At 47.6% G+C, this 21,650-nt stretch overlaps 1 protein-coding gene across 3 annotated transcripts in view; it reads right to left on the bottom strand.

Moving 5' to 3' along the window:
- SETBP1 (SET binding protein 1) overlaps positions 1-21,650 on the bottom strand; it is a 401,006-nt gene that overhangs the window by 228,708 nt on the left and 150,648 nt on the right. For 2 of the 3 annotated variants that reach the window (XM_084304399.1, XM_084304398.1), the window contains exon 4: positions 9,695-9,766. The exons of the other annotated variant lie outside the window; for it this stretch is intronic. In XM_084304399.1, the coding sequence (XP_084160525.1) occupies positions 9,695-9,766 (72 nt within the window). The remainder of the gene's footprint in view (positions 1-9,694; positions 9,767-21,650) is intronic. 3 annotated transcript variants of the gene reach the window in all.

Below are 21,650 nucleotides of genomic sequence, written 5' to 3'. Positions count from 1 at the left end.
CCGCACCAACGGCTCCCGTCCTTAATGGACTCCCCGAATTAGCTAATCCAGGAGAATCGAATCGGATCATGAAACACAGGGGCCGGTAACCAGAAGCAGGGCAAGAAATCAGAAATCTGCTTTAAGGGAGGGATTATATCCCCTACGAGAAATAGCAATTGGGCGGACCCCAGCCAGGAATGGAATATGTGGCCATCCCCATTAACTCTGGGGATGTCCGAGATTTTAAGAAAAGGACAGGAGGACGGTAAGCAAGCTTTAATGGCAACTGGCATAGTGTTTGCAGCTGCTGAGGAATAATTCTAACTGGAATAATAACTGTACATTGTATATTGTATATATAAAAGCCCGGGCATTTTTGTTAAAGTATTCTTTTATTCATATGTTAATATGTAAATATGTAAATATAAGAACTGCCATTGAGGTGTATGTCTAAGGGAACAAAATTTGCCCAGGCATATCATCGGCTCATCAGCTTTAAATGTCCTCAGTGTAATTGTCAACAGGCAGTTAATTTACAGTGGTTTGATTTTATTTGTGTATCTATATATTGTGAATTTTGGAGGGATTGGGATTGACTAGTAAAGAGCTTCTAGGAAAACAGTGGAATATTAACCACTGTAGATTACAATAGGAAATGTTCAAAGCAAAGAAACCCCGAGGAAAAGCCCCCTAGGGTGTATACTAACACATTGGAGGGATATAGTGGGGTGAGAGGGTACAGAAAGTAAAAGAACTCTTATCAAATATTGTAATCAATGGTGGCCACTTTATAAACTAGAGGATGGAGCGGAGTGGCCCCTAAATGGAACTATTAATTATAACACCATATTACAGTTAATGTTGTTTTTGTGGAAAGAAGGAAAATGGGATGAAATATGGTATATTGATTGATATGTTGTTTCAGTATCTTGGAGGGAAAAGGTATGGAATTAAGTTGGACTCTGACTGAGCCTTTGGTGTTGGTATTAGAAAAGTACGGGCTGGAGAAAGATAAAGGAAGTGTTAAAAGGGTTGCTAAAGGGTTTAAAGGTGTGGCATGTAGTATTTAACAGAGCTGTTTGAAATTGAATGAGCAGGGAAAGGGGATGTAGGCATTATCTAAGTAACAGTCTAGAAGTTTTGGTATATTTGCATATTTGCTGTGATGTTTGTTCAGTTTCCCAAGCATCGGGAAGGGGGGGGAACAGCCTGCTCCACCAGGGGCCTCTCCAGCAGCCGCAGGGGGGCTTCAGCTCCAGCGCCTGGAGCGCCTCCTCCCCCTCCTTCTGCACTGACTTTGGTGTCTGCGGAGGGGTTTCTCGCTCTCCCAACTGCTGTTGAGCAGCAGGGTTTTGTTCGTTTGTTTGTCTGTTTGTTTTCGTGGATGTGCTCTCACAGAGGCACGGACTGTGTTGCTCATGGCTTGGCTCTGGGCAGCAGTGGGCCCCTTTGGGGCCAGATGAAATTGTCCCTTACCTACCACGGGGAGGTTTCTGGGTTTTTCTCACGGGGGCTGCCACTGCAGTTTCCCACTCCCACACACCCCCCCCCCGAACCTTGCCAGCAAACCCAATACACTGGGGCAGCTAAGTCATTACTGACTTGTAAAGCTTCAGGGATTAAATTAACTAATGAAACCCTAAATGTGATGGGGGTAGAAGGTACTGGGATAACAGTGCCACTTTTGGGGAATACTAAGCTGAGACCAGGGGATAAAATGATCACTGGGCAATTATTGTATGTATCCAAGGCGGAAACTAACTTGTTGGGAAGGGATTTGATGATTAAATTGGGCATTCAAATAGTAAATTGTTAGACTGGAATAACAGTGTTATTAATGGAGTGCTCTCAGGCCCTGAGAGTAAACGTATATTCACCTCTGACTGGAAAGACTCTGAAATGGGGGTGGAAGCAACAATATAGGTGGACAATTTTACCTCAGGGGTTTACAGGGCCACCTATCTATTTGGGTAAATTCTAAAAAAGGTTTTGGAGCAATTACAACCTCCCAAGGAGGTATTAATGTTACAAATATGTGGATCATTTTAAGGAAAATGGATACTCCCCAATGGGAGAGAAATGCTGAATAAAGTGATAATGAGGTAAATATTAACTGTTTTACATCAGAAGAGTCATTGGGAGGTGCAAGCAATGTGTGATGTTGTTCTAAGAAAGCATGTCTGTGTAGAAATATATACTTTAGGGAAGCACACATGCAGAGGATGTACCATATGTCAAAAGGTAAATAAAAAAGGTCTTCTGTAACCTATCTAGAGGGGGACGGGAGCCAGGGCTTTGACCTTTCCAAAGTATACAGGTAGACTTTACTGAGTTACTTGTTTGTCCTAATTGACCACGTGACTGAATGAGTGTAAAGCTTTACTGCAAGGATTAAAGCAGGCCTTAGAGATTGAGTGGGATTTTCACAGCCCCTGGCACCCCTCCTTTTCTGGAAAGGTAGAGCGAATGAATGGTGAAATTAAGAAACAACTAACAAAACTTATGCTGGAAATTAAGGCTTCTTGGGTAAAATGCTTACCCCTTGCACTGTTAAACATATGGATGCAGCCCAGAACTGATGTAGGAATTTCTCCTTTTGAAATGCTATATGGTATGCCCTATGACTTGGAATTGCCACTTGATCACCCTCAATTCTAATTAAGACTTTGAAAGAGACTCTTTTTAACGCCACGATGGGGAAGACCCCTATGTTGTTTTGCTTACTACAGAAACAGCCGTTTGGACTGCGGAGAAAGGATGGACACATGCCAGCCGTGTTAAAGGACCCACCAGTGACAAGATGTGGGAGATCGCTCCAGGAAACAAAGACCTGAAGCTCACATTGCGACGAACTCGATAGGTACCGTGGGTTAAGGTAGAGGCTCTCCCCTGAAGAACACTACTGCTGCCGAGAAGAACTAAAACCTCGTAGTTGGCTGCAACCCAACTGACGAGTGAGGCAGAGGAGTGAATAAGTGGGGAAAGACATGGGCCTCAGCCATTCCTATCGGTATTTGGGGGTTCTCGCAGTGATTTCATCCTGCATAGCGACTCAACACCACCCCCACCAACCTTTTAAATGGACTTTAAGTCGATTCGAAGATCAACAGGTTATTGCAACCCAGATAACATCGGGGGGGGCCAAGCTTTACTTCTACACTATGTCAGCTGGGCTCGAGGCCCCGATGCTGGGAATATGTGGGATTTTATTTCTGCCCAAGTTCTAACCTGGGAAGGGGGTACTGTAAATGCCTGAACGCGTATTATTGTGCATACCGGGGGTGTGAAACCATTGCTACAGACTGGACACTTGGGGCTGGTCGGGATAAATTCTTACAAGTGGGATATGGGCTGCAAAGTTGTAACCGACAATTGGATCCCCGTTACAAGTGGTGAGGGCATGGTATAGGGTATACAGGAACCTTCCACGGAAATAAATTTGCAAGGTTCTATATATAAATATAACAAACTTGGACGATACTAGCTGGGTACTAGGAAAAATGTCAGATTTTACGAACACGGAACAGATAGGGGAGGACGCATACTAATAAAGAAGGGAAAACCCGAGACTTCCAAGGTAGTCGGGCCTAATAAAGAGTTACTAGGGGAAGGTTTGGTTGTCCAGACTGTAAATATACCTGGGACTGCCCAACCTACTACAGTGTTTTATCGGCACAGTTCCAAGAGATAAAAATGATCTGTGCCATGCCACTGAAAAAAAAAAAAATACCAAACACACAAATGGTTACTAGTAAGTTGACAGAGTTATCCTTTCCCACACTGCTTAAAAAAGAAAGGGGTTGTACCCGAGGAGATAACTGAAGGGTACTGGCTATGTGTAAGTGTTAAGCCCCCATATTCACAGGAAATCGGGATAACTTTGACCCAAGTTACGGGAAAAGGTAGATGTATTCCTGCAAATAACATTAGGTGGGTATGTTCGTTGTTGGGAGACACTCCTTGCCTATCTTTAAAATTGTTTAACACATCTCATGATTTTTGTGTACAGGTGGTCATTATACCAAGGATTCTATACCACACTGAAGAGTATATGTATACCCATCACACAGTGGCTGAATACCATCTGGTAAAGATCATACTGGGGTGGTAAGGGATACAATGACTAAATTGCGGGAAGGATTAGAAAAATGCAAAAGGGAAAATGAGGCTCGTCAGAATTGGTATGAATCCTGGTTTAATTACTCACCTTGGCTTACTACCCTGCTATCAGCCATAGCAGGGCCCCCTTGTTGTTACTTATATTAACACTGACTTTTGGACCATGTATATTCAATCAAGTAATCGCAATTGTGAAAAGTCGATTAGAAGCTGCTCATCTTATGCTTGTGCGTGCTAAGTATGAATCTCTTGAGCAGGAGGAGGACAACGCAGAAACTTTGATGCTCAGCAAGCAGATATTGCAAAAATTCAATGAACAAAATATGTTAGAAAAAGAAAAAGGAGGGATTGTGATAAATTAGTAGGGGTTTGTTCATTGTCCTTGAGAATTTAAAGAATCTACTGAGGAGATAAGGTTTCACAACTCACGGCATTGTAACAAGGGGACAAAGCAAGACATCCTGTTTTGCCCCCACCTGAACACAAGCACAACGCATGATCACTGGAGGAAGAATAACGACCCCCAACAACAGACTGCGCAGTCTCAGGACAGGTCTCGACAAGTCGACAAGTCAACAGGTCTCGACAAGTCTTGACAAGTCTCGACAAGCCGGAACTTCAATGCTATAAAACAGCGACACTGGAAAGGGGAAGTTGCGTGCTGTGGTGGAGCAGAGACTCCCCAGCCGCCCAGAGCTGTTTTGCTTGTGTCTGCTTACTTGATTAATAAAATAATTTCAATAGACCAGTAAATTGTGTGGTCTAATTTATAACAACTGGTATGACATAAATGTCATTCTTCCCCTTCTCCTGCCCAAGATCACCACTTTCCAGTAAGGTGAAGGGAGATGTATGGCTCTAAATTTGGTTATAACAATAACCTTTGTTGGTTCGTGATACCACTCTTACTCAGTGAGATACTAGAGATCTCTGGTGTCTAATAATTGTAAGGAACCAGATGTTCTCTGTTTAAAATGCCAAAGATGTTATACACAGGCAGCTTAACTCCAGAAACAAACCGCTGTTCTCTTTGCCTCATCCTACACCACTGTCATCTGCCTGGCACTACAACTTCAACACTTGTCGCTTTAAATCGCATGCCCCCAACAAAGCATCCTACCTCCAGTAGTTACCATATGCTCTAACCATACTACTCTGGAGGACTGTAAGATGTTCTCTATGAGCTTCTGTGCTGACCTGAAGCCCAGTGAGCCTGTTTCCATGGGTCCCTCTGAGCTACAAGAAGCTGAACACAAGAGTTCGCCTTTAGAAGAACTGAGTATTTCGAGACAGGGGCCATCTGGCAGAAGACCCAGTGGCACTAAGCCAATCCCACACCAAGAAAGAAGATATTGGTACGGTGTGACCCAAGCCTGGACAAGCTCCTGCTCCCCACAGGGACCCAAGCACTAGAAGGTGGAAGCATTTCATACCTACACTTTCATCACCACGCACACCACAAAGCCTTCTTGGTGGCAAGGTTTCCAAGCTACCAGAAGAAGCTGCTACTCTCAGACAGGCACCTTTCCGAGGAACCCACCTCTTCGAACAGCTTTGCTTGCGGTGCTCCAGAACTCGTCCACGTATTTATTATATTATGTCCATGTATTTATATGTATTATTGTCCATGTATACTTGTCCAGCTGTATTTCAGCAGCAGCACTTTTTCGGTGTTGCACCCACCTTCTGCAGCACCCATAGGAAAGGTGGTGGAGACTGGTGTCAGGGAACTGGTGCCTCCTTGCAGTTCCTGCTTGGACACCTCTGTAGCCCTGGCAGCTGCAGTTCAAAGCCCAATGTAGGCTCATAGTATCCATGTTTCGCTGCGGCTCCCTGACTTGGGGAGCTATACTGCCAGGAGGATGGTGGATGAGTTAATGCCAACAGATAATGCCTTATGATCCTATGATCTACTGCTAAAGGCAGGAGGAGTGGGAAGCCCAGCAGGCACCTGATTGAAGAGGCTGGGGGAAATAAGAGGAGATGGTGCCCTGCTGTGTATTTCCTCCACCTCCATAACCTTCTCATTTTCAAAGAGTTTCCTTAGGGCTGTGGCAGCTATTGTTTTCCAGACCTGGTGCCTCAGCATCCCCACTACACTGAGAGTAGCTCAGGATTCTTGCACTGCCAGCCCTTCTCTCTCCCTTTGGGGAAACAAGCAGATCATTCGGCTCAAGAAGAAACAACACTTGCACAACTCAGACATCCCCACTCTAGCACGTGCAGGACTATGCTGCAGACTCCATAACCAGCAGGGCCTACCTGTGCACGACTCACGTAGACCAGAAAACATTCGGACTTCACCAGCGCCTGTCCTTCCTCACCAGAAGTGGCCTTGGCAGCCAGATCAAACTTGGGCACAACCATTCCCGATGTGCAGAGTCAGCAGGGAATGAGCATTCTTCTTCATGAGTAGTTATCCAGGATGCTGAATATTAATATTGGCCATTAAGATAAAAAGGAGGCTAATTTAAACCTACCACAAAGTTTAAGGAAAAATCCTGAGCAGGAAGTAAGCAAGACTGATGTAAAAGTTATTCTCATTTGTCTCTGGTTCCATTAAAAGAAAAACACTAGCAGGGCTATAAATTTTTAAAACCTACATTTTTTTCTAAATAGGGTTGAAATAGGTTTAAGCATTACCTTTATTATCTCAAAAATGACAGGGAGACATTTCCATGTGAGTGCTTCCCTTCAGTGTCAGATATCCGTATTCACAATGTGCATCCCTTGGATTTGGGGACTGCAGCTCCCTGCAGTCCAAGGACTCAGGGTCCATTTTGTGTAGATTTTCCTGCCAAAATGGGGTTATTAATGACAGCAAATGTTGCAACGTCACCCACGCTTGATAGAAACAGGAGGGTAGGAGAATATTAGGGAGAAACTGTAAGCTGTAATATCCAACTGGAGTTGGCAAACTCGAGTGTGTTTGGATCACCTGTTCCAATATTTCACTCCCCTGTTTTCAAATGATGGTCCTGGCTCCAGTGATTAACCACCTGAATATAACAAAGAAGGATATTCACAGAAAGGGTCTCACGATAAAAAGGCTATTCCTGGCCCTCTTTCCATCACATCATATTCTTTCCACTAACATGGCTTGAGATCTCAGCTGAGGTCATAAGATGTTACCGCTAAGTATCACTCGGTCTGTTCAGCCAAAGGCATTTTTACTCCTTACAGCAGGCAGGGAAATGCAATAGCAAAGCCTCAAATCTGTTTGTATAATAGATGAAGTCTTTGCTATGTGGTATTTATCTTCCTTCAGGGAGTGACACCTGATAGATAAATCTTGAGTTGCCAGTAAATTTAAATAAAACAAAGGCAAATCATATCCCTGCATGCTGTCAGTACATAGCTGCAGAGAACACAAGTTCCCACTGTCCCACCATTTCCTCTGCTACAAAAGCTAAAAAGCACTGACCATCTTCAACTCCTGCCATGACCAAGGGAGTCCAGCTCTCTGAGAACATAAAGAGCATGGTGACAACACAGGAGGGACTGAAAAATACATCACTCATTTAGACTAATGAAATGCTATAAACTGTCATATTGCTTTTTTAAGTTAGCAAAAAGCAAAAGCCAAAGAAAGAGGTTATTAGCATATCAATGGGAGTAATGAAGTGAAAATGAGGGGGATTCTACTAAATGGTGAGATGCCTCTCCCAGTGAAAAACACTAGGGTGAGCAATTTTCTACATGTCCTGGGATAGAGAAAACACCGAGAGACTTCCCACCATGGCACTGGCCAGTCAGTCACCACCGCAGTGCCGCATGCAGGTGGCAGCGGGTCCGTTAGTCCATTGCTGAGCCCATCCCTGGATGCTGTCCATCACCTCCAGCCATCGCCGCAAACAGCAGCCTCTCCTCTGGCCATCCGTGGCCAAGCAGCTTGACACAGGCAGAACCACAGATAGCTGCCCAAAACAGCAGGGAGAGAAGGTGCCACTGCCAAGCACCGCCTGACACCTGGAGCCCTTGTCTGGCAGGTCTGCAGAGCTCGGGGGGTGGGGAGTGCTGCAGTTGGAAAAAGCACTGCCTTGTGTCTCCTGCACATGTGAAGAGTTGTCACAGATGCATTAAAATGCTGTGCTCCCCAGACTGTCTCTCTATCCCTGCTCTCCAGAAGCAGAGCTTTACACCCCGATAGACAGACAGTGCCTTTAACTGCAACTGGCAGTCATTTTGCTCCTCTCTGTGCTTTCAAACCTGAGAGCCATCAAAAATTAGCTGAAAAGTCATGACTATTTTTCCCTAAGAAGCTGCACTGGTAATAGGCTTTAGGAAAAATCCTCCTAAATCCAAGTGATAAGCGTAGACTGTGTGAAGGATGACAGGTCTGATTATAATTATCACCATAAGGGGACCAACACTAACCTCCCTTCTGGAAGGCAACGGCAGTTGTTGGAAGGGAACATGCAACTGAGTTATCATAAACAAAATCATTGCATGTGGAACTGACTTACACCAGGAAATGAAATAAGATCCTGATGAGGAGAGCAGAGCAGAGAAGAGAAGACAACACTGAGCAGTCATTAAAGTTCATCCCTATGGAAAATGGCACCCCATCATATGCTTAAGTTTTGCTACCTTCAGGATGATGGGAATAAAAGAATGAAGGATGGGGTGGAGTCATGCATGTAAGAGGAGTTTGGAAATAAAGGATATCTTCTGAAACTATATTTAAAGAACACACTTTGCAAAATTATGTGAGCAGAGGGCCCCAGAATGTGTGTTGTTCCAGATTGAGCTAAATATTCAAAACTAGGACAAAACTTAAGCAGCCTTGAACCAACCTTTCCCCCTTAATAACATCCTGGAAGGAAGAAATCCAAACAGAACCAGCTTAGAACTCTTTAAATGGGACCTGTACTTCCGCTGAAAAAACAAGGACATTAGTCCTCATCAGGTTTTTAGGAGCCCTAGTTATGGTGGATAGTATGCCTTCGAGATCAGCCTGTCCTAACCTTCCTTGTGCTTTCTCTGACAGCATTACATTTTTTCACAGGCTGTCTGTGGGTTGTTTGGCTGTTTCTCATTCTATTTCCATTGGAAACTGGGAAATAGAAAAACTTGTCTGATCTGGAATAAGGGTAGCAGTACAGTCGCTTTTTCTTTCTGAACAAAGGGAAATAGATATTATCTTCTTAATAGTGGCCTCTAACTGCAGAGGAGATGAAGAAGAGAGCCTCAGAGTCAAAGGAAGTTTGAGGAGTTTCATTCTCATTATATCTCAATGGAGTGAAGCAAATAAATTGCACAAGGAGACATATGGAAGCTCACTATGCAAATGGCCTATTTAAGGCTCTTACTTTCTAATTAGGTCCTGGTGTCAGGAGGCTGATAACAATTACTCACCCGTAGATAATTTGGAAACAATACAAACTGTTCTAAAACCCAAACCATCATAATGGCATGCATTAAAAAGAAGCCCTATTTAGCTTGATCTTTTTAGGCTCTTTCACTTAGCACTTGGAATATCAGTTCCTGTGCTACACACATCCTACATTTCACGTCTAATGCTTCAATAACAGGTTTGGAAGGGGAAAAGGAAGCAACAAAACCCTTCACAGCCACAACCCCTTGCTCTTACCTTGTTCACAGATTTCATCATTGGATTCTGCACAGGGAACCCACACTCTCTTCCCAAATTCTTCATCTGTCTCTATGGCGTTTCCCAGAGCAAAGAGAAAAGAGAGAATCTTCATTCTGTTATATATGGAGTGGTAATTCGTGTCGAGAAAATGGTTGATATTAATAAAGAAGGGGGAGATTTGGGAATGTGGCCATGGGGGTTGGAAACCCCCGTGGTTAAGATAACATCAGACTCTTAAAGATCACAGAATCACAGAATCACAGAATTTCTAGGTTGGAAGAGACCTCAAGATCATCGAGTCCAAACTCTGACCTAACGCTAGCAGTCCCCACTAAACCATATCCCTAAGCTCTACATCTAAACGTCGGCCATCAGGAATGTAAAAGAGTTTAGAGGGAACAAAGAAGGGTGATTCAGGAGACTCCATGCAGTATGGGGTTTCTTGTTCTCCAGCCATTAAGGCATGGATGTTTCTGGGTGTTTGCTGTTGTTGTTACATTAGAAGTTGTTTGACCAAAGTTGTTTTGAAAAGAACTGCTGTGGGGAGAAGGGTATAAGAGGGTGTAGTGGGTTTACGTGGCAAGGTTTTGGTAGCAGGGAGCCATAGGGGTGGTTTCTGTGAGAAAGATCTAGAAGCTGCCCCATGTTTGGGAAGGGCCCCATTGTTTTCCAGATCCGAGCCAATAAGCGATGTTGTTTTGCGCCTCTGTGAGAGCATATTTAAGACAGGGAAAAAACGCTGCGCCACACAGCAGCTGGGAGAGTGAGAGGAGTGAGGAACAGCCTTGCACCAAGGTCAGTGTAGAAGGAGGGGGAGAGGTGCTCCAGGCGCCGGAGCAGAAGTCCCCTGGGTCCTGTGGTGAGGACCATGGTGAAGCAGGATGTCCCCCTGCAGCCCATGGAGTACCACGGTGGAGCAGGGTTCCACGCTGCAGCCCGTGGAGGAGACCACGGTGGAGCAGGTGGCCCTGCACCGACGGAGGCTGCCGCCTGTGGAAGACCCCTGCCGGAGCAGATTCTGGGCCGGACCTGTAGCCCGTGGAGAGGAGCCCACGCAGGAGCAGGTGATCTGGCAGGAGCTGCTGCCCGTAGGGGACCCAGGTTGGAGCAGTTTTCTCCTGAGGGATGGACCCCGTGGTACGGACCCATATCTGGAGCAGTTCTGGAAGAGCTGCTGCCTGTGGGAAGCCCACGCCGGATCAGTTCATCAAGGACTGCATCCCGTGGGTGGGACCCCACAGCACAGGGGACGAGAGTGACCGAGAAGGAGCGGCAGAGAAGAAGTGCTGTAGATTGACCATAACCCCCATTCCCCGTTCCCCTGCGCCGCTCGGGGGGAGGAGGTGGAAGAGGGTGGATGGGGGGGGAAGGTGCTTTTGTTTTTTTTCTTTGTTTTCTCACTTCTCTCGCTTGTTAGTTGTAGGCAATAAATCTTACTATCTCCTTATGCTGAGTCTGTTTTGCCCGTTACAATAATTATTGCGTGATTTTCTCGTCCTTATCTTAATCCTTGAGCCCTTTTCACATATTTTCTCCCCATTCCTCTTTGAGGAGGGGGAGTGAGAGAGCGGCTGTGGTGGAGCTCGGCTGCCCACTCGAGCGGAACCACGACAGAGGGGAGCCTGTCCTCAGGAAAAAACAAACAAACAAACAAACAAAAAAGCAACACGATGTGATGAAGTTATGTCATCAATAAAGAATCGGAAAGAAGGAATGAAAAGGAACAGGCAAGCAGAACAGAGACCAGGACGGGAACAGGCACATTGATCGCCCCATGAAGACAGGTTCGGTCAAACTCAGCAAACTGCTCAGAGAAGCTCGTAGAGAAAGTCACTGGAAATGGGCGCACCGGAGCTGGGAAGAAGCTCAAGCTAAGAGAAGCGGACCCGCGCACATAACTGCCTCTCGCTGGTAAGCAGTTGCGCATTATGGGGAATCATACGTCCTTAGAAACAAAGACTGTCCTGGTAACCTTACAGCTTATTCTCCTCATTAACAATTGGACAGTTTATGAGCCTGAAATATGGGACCAAATTGAGGTCAAGGTGTGGGACTCTGCAACTAAAAATGACAAGGTTGCAGTGGAATTGCTCGGCACCAGGCAAGAAGTCTCTGAGGCCTTAAAGAGCCGTGTGGGACCACAGTCAAAAACGTGTAGTTTGCCAGACAGTGAGGGAGCTGCGGGCTCCTTTACTGACTGCTTACGCCATGGGCCCCTCTGCTGCTACAGCCATCGAAGGCTATTGCTGTTACGCCCCCTGCTGACCTGGACGTGCCTTTTGACTCAGGCCTCATTGGCCTAGAAAAGGAGATGGATATGCTTTTCTTTGTTCTGGGAAGAACGGGATACATAAAGCCTGAAGACCAAGTTGCTTAAAAAATTAAAGCGAGACATATTGTTCAAAAGGAATGGAAAATGGAGACTTCTTTCACAGAATCACAGGATTACAGAATTTCTAGGTTGGAAGAGACCTCAAGATCACCTAGTCTGACCTCTGATCTAACACTAACAGTCCTCCACTAAACCATATCCCTAAAATCTACATCTAAACGTCTTTTAAAGACCTCCAGGGATGGTGACTCCACCACTTCCCTGGGCAGCCCATTCCATTGCCTAACAACCCTTTCAGTAAAGAAGTTCTTCCTAATATCCAACCTAAAACTCCCCTGGTGCAACTTTAGCCCGTTCCCCCTTGTCCTGTCACCAGGCACGTGGGAGAACAGACCAACCCCCACCTCGCTACAGCCTCCTTTAAGGTACCTGTAGAGAGCAATAAGGTCACCCCTGAGCCTCCTCTTCTCCAGGCTGAACAAGCCCAGCTCCCTCAGCCGCTCCTCGTAGGACTTGTTCTCCAGACCCCTCACCAGCTTTGTTGCCCTTCTCTAGACTCTCTCAAGCACCTCCATGTCCTTCTTGTAGTGAGGAGCCCAAAACTGAACACAGTACTCGAGGTGCGGCCTCACCAGAGCCGAGTACAGGGGGACGATCACTTCCCTAGCCCTGCTGGCCACACTGCTTCTTATACAAGCCAGGATGCTGTTGGCCTTTTTGGCCACCTGAGCACACTGCTGGCTCATATTCAGACAACTATCAACCAATACTCTCAGGTCCTTCTCCGCCAGGCAGCTTTCCAGCCACTCCTCTCCCAGCCTGTAGCTCTGCTTGGGGTTGTTGCGCCCCAGGTGCAGGACCCGGCACTTGGCCTTGTTGAACTTCATGCAGTTGACCTCAGCCCATCGGTCCAGCCTATCCAGATCCTCCTGCAGAGCTTTCCTACCCTCAAGCAGATCGACACACGCACCTAACTTGGTGTCATCTGCAAACTTACTGAGGGTGCACTCAGTGCCCTCATCCAGATCATCGATAAAGATATTAAAGAGGACTGGCCCGAGTACCAAGCCCTGGGGAACGCCACTAGTGACCGGCCTGCAACTGGATTTGACTCCATTCACCACGACTCTTTGGGCCCGGCTACCCAGCCAGTTTCTAACCCAACGAAGTGTACGCCAGTCCAAGCCAAGAGCAGCCAGTTTCTTGAGGAGAATGCTGTGGGAAACAGTGTCAAAAGCCTTGCTGAAGTCAAGGTAGACCACATCCACAGCCTTTCCCTCATCCACTAAGCGCGTCACTTTGTCATAGAAGGAGATCAGGTTCGTCAAGCAGGATCTGCCTTTCATAAACCCATGCTGACTGGGCCTGATCGCCTGCTTGCCCTGCAAGTGCTGCGTGATGACTCTCAGGAGGATCTGCTCCATGAGCTTCCCTGGCACTGAGGTCAAACTGACAGGCCTGTAGTTTCCCGCGTCTGCCCTCCGGCCCTTCTTGTAGATGGGCGTCACATTTGCTAGCCGCCAGTCAACTGGGACCTCCCCCGATCGCCAGGACTGCTGATAAATGATGGACAGTGGCTTGGCCAGCTCCTCTGCCATTTCTCTCAGTACACTCGGGTGGATCCCATCCGGCCCCATCGACTTGTACACATCTAAGTGCCGTAGCAGGTCACCAACCAGTTCTTCATGGATAGTGAGGGCCACATCCTGCTCCCCATCCCCTTCCACCCGCTCAGGGTACTGAGTATCCAGAGAACAACCGGTATTGCCGCTAAAGACTGAGGCAAAGAAGGCATTGAGCACCTCCGCCTTTTCCTCATCTCTTGTAACTAAGTTTCCCCCCGCATCCAGTAAAGGATGGAGATTCTCCTTAGTCCTCCTTTTTGTGTTGATGTATTTATAGAAACGTTTTTTGTTATCTTTAACGGCAGTAGCCAGATTGAGCTCCAGATGAGCTTTGGCCTTCCTAATTTTGTTCCTGCACAGCCTCGCAACATCCTTGAAGACCTCCCTAGTGGCCTGCCCACTTTTCCAAAGCTTATAAACCCTCTTTTTTCTCCTAAGATCAAGCCACAATTCTCTGTTGAGCCAGGCTGGTCTTCTTCCCCGCCAGCTCGTCTTTGGGCACGTGGGGACAGACCGTTCCTGCGCCATTAAGATTTCCCTCTTGAAGAGCGCCCAGCCTTCCTGGACCCTTCTGCCCTTCAGAACCGCCTCCCAAGGGACTCCACCAACTAGTGTCCTGAGCAGCTCAAAGTCAGCCCTCCGAAAGTCCGATACAGCAGTTTTACTGGTCCCCTTCCTGGCCTCGCCAAGAATAGTGAACTCCACCATTTCGTGGTCACTCTGCCCAAGACAGCTCCCGACAATCACATCCTCCACCAGTCCTTCTCTGTTTGTGAAGAGAAGGTCTAGCGGGGCACCACCCCTGGTAGGTTCACTAACCAGCTGCGTCAGGAAGCTATCTTCCACGCTCTCCAGAAACCTCCTAGACTGCTTTCTCTGGGCTGTGTTGTGCTTCCAGGATATGTCAGGGAAGTTGAAGTCCCCCACGAGTACAAGCGCCAACAATTTCGCAACTTCTGTCAGCTGCCTGTAGAGTTCCTCATCCGTCTCCTCATCCTGGTTCGGCGGTCTATAGCAGACCCCGACCAGGACACTAGCCTTGTTGTCCCTGCCGATCCTAACCCAAAGGGACTCAACCTTGTCATTCCCAGCCTCGAGTTCCACAACCTCGAAAGATCCTCTAATATAGAGAGCCACACCACCACCCCTTCTGTGCTGCCTGTCCCTTCTAAAGAGCTTATAGCCAGGCATTGCAGCACTCCAGTCATGAGAGTGGTCCCACCACGTCTCCGTGATGGCAACCAAGTTGTAGCCTGCCTGCTGCACGATGGCTTCCAGCTCCTCCTGTTTGTTACCCATGCTGCGTGCATTGGTGTAGATGCACTTCAGCTGGGCCATTGCCTTATCCTCCGGCCTTACCATCATTCCCCCTGGCTCAGCCCCAACAATCCTAGCCTCAGCCCCATCCCCCTTCCTACCTAGTTTAAAGCCCTCTCAATGAGCCCTGCCAGCTCCTGGCCCAGGATCCTTTTTCCCCTTAGAGATAGGGACCCGTCTGCGGCCATCAGGCCAGGTGCTGAGTAAAGTGCCCCATGATCAAAAAACCCAAGATTTCTGCGTTGGCACCAGCCCCGGAGCCACATGTTTAACAGGTGGGCTTTCCGTGTCCTCTCTGAACCCCTCCCTGCCACCGTAGGGATGGACGAAAACACCACCTGCACTCCCGCTCCATCCACTAACCGACCCAGTCCCCTAAAGTCTCTTTTGATAGCCTTGAGGCTTCTCTCTTCGATGTTGTCACTGCCTGCCTGGACTATCAAAAGAGGGTAATAGTCAGAGGGGCGTACCAGGTTGGGAAGCTTCCTGGCAACATCCCTGACCCTGGCCCCAGGGAGACAGAAGACTTCCCTATGGGTAGGGTCAGGCCGACAAATAGGGCCCTCTGTTCCCCTAAGAATAGAGTCTCCAACAACAATAACCCTCCTGTCTTTCTTGGTGGAGGCAGTCCTGAGGCGTGGAGTCGACCTCCTCGCCCTAGGCATCCTCCTGGGAAGACTTGCTACCTCTTCCTCAGCTACTGGTCTGTCGAGCTCCAGGGCCTCAAACCTGTTGCGTAAGGGCACCTGGGAATGCGGGGCCGGAAGGGGAGGGCGTTGCCTGCGAGGTCGAGCAGGGACCTGTTTCCATTCCTCCTCAGTTCCCAGATCCCCTCCCTCTGCCCAACGGCTACAGGGCAGGGGGTCCACCCCCATTTGAGGAGTCTCACCTCGGTACCTCCCCTTGAGGCCCTGCAGGGAGTTACTCCAGAAGTCTATCTCTCGCTCACACTCCCTGATGGCCCTCAACCTCTCCACGTCCTCCTTGAGTTCCACCAGCATGCGGACCAGGTCATCCACCTGCTCACACCTCACGCTCGCAGTTTCTTTCTTTGTCTCCCGCCGATGGCAGCAACAGGCTCAGACACTCCCTGCATCCGGTGACCTGAACTGCTGCATTTTCGAACGGGTAGTTGGTCTGGGTGTGTAATCAAGAAAAGAAATGGAAAATGGAGACTGTTAAGTCATGGAACTTAAAGGATTGTTTGTTACCTTTTCTGATTGTACATATGTATAGGTGTACTCGAGTTTAGTAAGTCATGGAACTTAAAGGATTGTTCTTTCCTGATTGTACGTATGTGTAGGCATACTTGGGTTTAGTATGTAAAGCAATGTTCTGTATATTTAGAATGTTTGATGTTCATGTGTGCGTGTTGGAGCGTAGATTCCCCACACACCCAATGCTGTTTACTTGCCTTTTATACCTTTTAGAAATATTTGTTTTATAAATATTACAAAATTCAGATTGAGTTGAGACTTCATTTATAACAATTGTGGGCATGACTGTGTGGAAAATAGTCAAAAGTATCCAAAATTTTGCTCTTCTCCAATTCAGTACATCTTTCTGTGTGCCGACCACCCCCTGAGCACATGGTGCTAGGGTTCACCCCCGGCTGCCTCATCCCTGCTCGGTTCTGGTAGGTCCCCCAGGCTTCTCCTTAACCCATGCAGACAGGCAGATTTCTCCTCTGGGTAGCCCAGGGAAACACGGAGTTAAAGCAGGGAGCCAAAGCCAATGATTACCACATTGCAAAACCATTTAAAACAGGATAAGTGGTTGTGAGTCAACATCATGACTGTGGCAAACCCACTCTGCCCTGTGCCCCTGTGCTTCCGCACTTCTGGTACAAAAATTATATCTTCCCTTCTTCCCCTCGTGCCTCCTCTCCCATTTGTCTACCTCTCAAGCTCTTCACATGAAGGTAAAATATTTCACATTTTCACCTGTGGTAATGCAGATCTGAGAGCATTTGCTTTGCTTTTCACTGATTTTGCCCAAGGCATCCTTTTAAGCGGCAGCCTGTGCAAAGATAATAGGTGGCACAATTCTCTGTAACTGGAATCAGCAACAAATCAGCCATCTGCCACTCCAGGTGTCTGAGATTAACCCAGCTACTGGACCATGACTGCAAAGCATTTGCACGTTTAGATTACGGAAATGCGAGGCTACCAGTCCAAAAAAAATAACACTGGGAGTGGGGAAGGTGTGGGGAGAAGGGGTGCAAGACAGCCTTGGAAGAGTCCTCTGGATTAACCCTTCCAGATCCAAGGCATCTCATAACAACTCCAAGCAAGCAATGTTTCAGTATAAAGTGTTATAAGGAAAAGAGGTTTGAAGTAAGCAACTGGAGAGTATTCATGAGATATCATGTTTCAGGGAAATACATCCAGAGACACCTCTGATACAGGGAGGAATAAAGACAAAGACATTCAGCTGCATTGTCACTGCATTGCAACACTCAGTAGGAGGCTATGGCCAGATGGTTTACCTGGACCATTTGGTAGGAGAAACATTTCTGCACCAAGATGGACAAGCTCCCTTACAAAAGTTCCCTTACTCCAGAGCACTGTCAAGACACTGAAGAAATAGAAGAGATCTGTGCTCTGAAATATAAAGCTTTAGGAAGGTCTCTTCATTTGCTGTCCTCAGTTTACCTTCCCGAATGACACACAATACAATGTTACTTTGTGCACATGGTCTACATTAATGTTTTGTCCATACATTTGAGATCCTGTCAATAAATCCGTTAGGTAATTGTTATTTGTTAAGTGGAGTATTAAGAGATGTAACTACGTAGGAAATACAAGCTGTTGCACATCTAGAAGTGTGAGCCATACTTTCTGCAGGTGCATGAGGCTTAGGAATGCTGCCAGGGTCTCCTTTGCTCAATTTGATGTGGGCTTTAATCCTCAATGGTGCCATTTGCTTTTGCAGGTTGGCATCCCATGGTGAGGGATCTCAGGTTAAAAAGAGGGGGCTGTGACCAGAGAAAGGGGAGCAGCACCAGCCAGAAACATCAGCAAGGGAAATTCAGGCAAGATCTGCATGGTATGTACCCTTGGTGAGGATGGTAGCTTAACTACAAGGCTCATCTCATTGAGTCTGAACATGCAACTGAAAAGCAAACAGCAAGCCCATGTCCGCATACCCAAACACGTACTTTCATGTGTGTACCTTATTCACTAAGACCAGGTGGGATCTGATGGAAGGTATGCTGACTTTTCCCATGTTTTTTTTCACCCAGTCCAATGTTTCCTGGCCAAGCACTGCAAACCCCTCACTTGTGCCAAAGAGCAAAGAGCATGAAGAGGCAATGGCATCGCCTTTGCTCAAGACCAGGCTGCAGCAACCATGTCAGACAAGGTCAAAGAACAGCTGGGAGGAAGAATGAAGAGAGACGTCATTCAGTGCAGATGTCCTGCTCCCCACAACGCTGGCGAGTGTTGTCCCAGAAATGAGTGCCCATCCTAGCAGTGTCAGTTTGGGACTGAGCCTGGAGAAGAGGAGGATGAGGAGGGCGGGCTGGATAACAACTTTAAGTCACACTGAGTTCCCCTCCATTTATCACACTGTTTCCAAAAGGCATTATCTGAGCAGAATCAGGTGCTCCAAACCCAAGCCTACATGTCCAAAAACAAATGTGAGATTTTAAGTGGTTTGGATATGTATTAGGGCAGGATTTTCAGGTGAGGGAGAGGTCACGGGGATCATCCCATACCTGGGACCATGAACTGGGCCAAGCTAACCACCCTCAGGCTCCTGAGATGTGGCAAACTAATGAGCCTCTGCCCATGCTTTGGAAAACCCTCCTTGAACCTGACCTTCTGGCTGTGTCAGTGATGCAGCTGCTGGTAAAACAGCATCTGCAGGATCTGGACCTGTTTTCAAACCCAAAGGCAGGGGTTTCTTTTTCCCCAGTCTCTGATTTCTGCAAAACCAACCAAATCCCAGCACGAGCCAGAAAGAAATGTGTGGTGGGGAGACAGATCTTTGCGTTCGGTTTCAAATACTGGGCTTCTACAAGAATGCTCGTGCTGGTAACAATTTTAAAATGGTTTAAAAATATTAAAAAAAAAAAGTCCCTCCCTAAAAATGCTATTTGCATGTACCTTTCCCTAGCTTGTGAATGAAGGGAAGATGGGAGCCACAGGGCAAAACGTTTTCTTTCAGACAAAAGTCACAGCAAAACTCCAGCCCAGCCCCTGTGAATCAACCAACCTTACAAATTGCTGTCAAAGTTTCAGCCCCATATGATTATTACTGTTTTTTTTTCTGCCCAGGCAGACTTGCAGGAAGGGGTTTTGGCACCAGAAACCCCTCAATGGCATGAAGCAGGGGCCCAGCAGAGCCAGGTGCCTGCATCAGGCAGCCTGGAAGCTGCCTCGTCCCTTGGCAAATGAGAAGCACCGGGGAGCAGCGATGCAGGCGATGCTGAACCTTGCATAGCTTTGCATGTCCTACAAGTAACCTTGCAGCATGATACAGAACAGCGAGAGCAGCCTTATGGGTACTGATAGAGGAGGAGGATAGTGACGAGGAGGGGAAGGAGTGGCAACGGGAAAACAATCAGAAAACTTCCAGGGAATCAAGTCTTCTCTTCCTTGCTAGGAAAAATACATGAAAATTAAAAAACCCTCTACATAGGGATTGCAGGAGAGGTGGGCAGGAGGGGATTCATTCCTCCTTCTCGGTTACTCACTTATAATCCTATACTCGAGAGCTTGATAATGCACACACCCAGGCTGGAAATGGGGGGAAAACCCAGCATTTCTGCCCAGTGCTTGCCATGCTGTGCCCAGGGGCAGTGCTGCTGGGGGTGCTGGGGACTGCCCAGCTCCCTGCCACCCCCCTGCTGTACCTGGACCTGTGCAAAGCCAAGGACAAGGATCCTTAAATCCTGCTGAGGGTGGACAGGGAAGGAAGAGAGTCGCGTTTAAAAGGCAAAGGAGGAAAAGGCTCCTGAAGCTTGCTGGCAGCCCCGTGCCGCGGCCATTCTCATTCCTGGCATGTTTTGCCGCTCTCGAAAGCAGCCCTGCTTGGAAATATTAGTGCGGCACAGAGCGCCAGTTTCGAGTTGCTGCAGCTCCTTCTTGGCACTGGTTCAGCTTTTTGTCTTTTCTCCTCCGAGCGCCCAGCAGAGGGAGGAGGAGAGAAAGGACAAAAACAAGGCGTTCTGCTCTGCCGCCGCCTGCCTCCCCAGCCCCATCCGGCATCACCTCACATCCCCAGCCTTCTCCCAACCGTCCCCACTCAGCAAACCAAAAGCTATTCCCACAGCAGCCAGTTCGTAGCCTCCTTCCCCTTTCCTGCCACTCCTTTTCATTGATCTCTTCTTTGTACTCTAAATTTTTCCATCCAAGTGTTGCAACCTTCCACCCCCCCTCCTTTCTCCTCCACCCCAGCCCTCCCACCCTTTCCATTGGAAAAAAAAAATAATAATCACGCCATGCTTGCCAATGTCCTGGCATCTCTTCACAGCTGCAACAGCAGCTTCCCTGTGCACCCCCAGCCCCCCTGGGTGCCTGAGAGCTGGCGGAACCCTGGGCACTCACGTGCACACCTACATTCGCATCAGTAGACATTCTCTGTCTGCCTCCCTCAACATCGTTTTAAATACAAATTTTCTGCAAGCCCGCCTTTGACAGCTGAATCCCTCCTTGTGCTCACAGGGCGGGTGAGAAACAGAGGCGGCATAGGAAGGGAAGGGAGGGAGGGTGTATTTTTTTAAGCAACCCAAACATGTCACAGAGCTCTTCCACTAACTTTTTCCCAGCCTGCTACGCTGGTAGCCAGCTGCTGGTTCCAGCCTAGCACCAGTTTCAATTTGTTTTTCTCTGCTCTTAACCCCCCTCCTCCCAAATATTTATCTCCCCCCCCTCCTTTTTTTTTTTTTCTCTTTTTTTTTTAATTTGTTTTCCTTCTTAGCGTGCCCACCAGAGGGGCTCCCTCCTGCTCCCACCCACAAATCCAAAGCAGCACATGTGTAAGGAGCAGCAACGGGAGTGAAACATGATGCAACACTCAATGGACTAAGAGGGAGGGGGGAGAAAACCCCATATGTACAAACAACATATGTATGCTCTTCTCCAAGGAAGAAAGAGGGAGGGAGAGATGCCCTGAAAGCAGGCAGAGAAACCCTCACACATACCAGGATGAGAAAGTGCCAGTCCCTCTCCATGGGGGAGGTTTGGCTGGGGGAGCAAAATGTGTTTTCCCCATGGGAAAGGTCCCAAGAGAGCCAACTTTTAGCCAGCAACGTGACTCCAGTTAAACCAGAGTTTGAAACACATGATAGGGATAACGTGGTGTAAAGGGCACCTCATCTGGTGCCTGGAGGAACAAGAGATTTAGGAAGAAAATCACAGTAATGATATTACTGATGCTGCAGGGAGGGGAGAAGATGCACTGAGGATTTCAGCACAGCAAAAGCAGTGCCATGAGCACATCAAGCTGTAAGTCAGGCTGGAGATCCGGAGCAGAGTCTCCCACGTGCCCAGTGATAGGATGAGGGGAAATGGGCTAAAGTTGCACCAGGAGAGGTTTAGGTTGGATATTAGGAAAAACTTCTTTACCAAAAGGGTTGTTACGCATTGGAATAGGCTGCCCAGGGAAGTGGTTGAGTCACCATCCCTGGAGGTCTTTAAAAGACGTTTAGATGTAGAGCTTAGTGATATGGTTT

The sequence above is a fragment of the Netta rufina genome (assembly GCF_964035555.1).
Source record: "Netta rufina genome assembly, chromosome: W".
NCBI lineage: Eukaryota > Metazoa > Chordata > Aves > Anseriformes > Anatidae > Netta > Netta rufina.
This window is presented reverse-complemented; position numbering and strand designations above follow the sequence as displayed.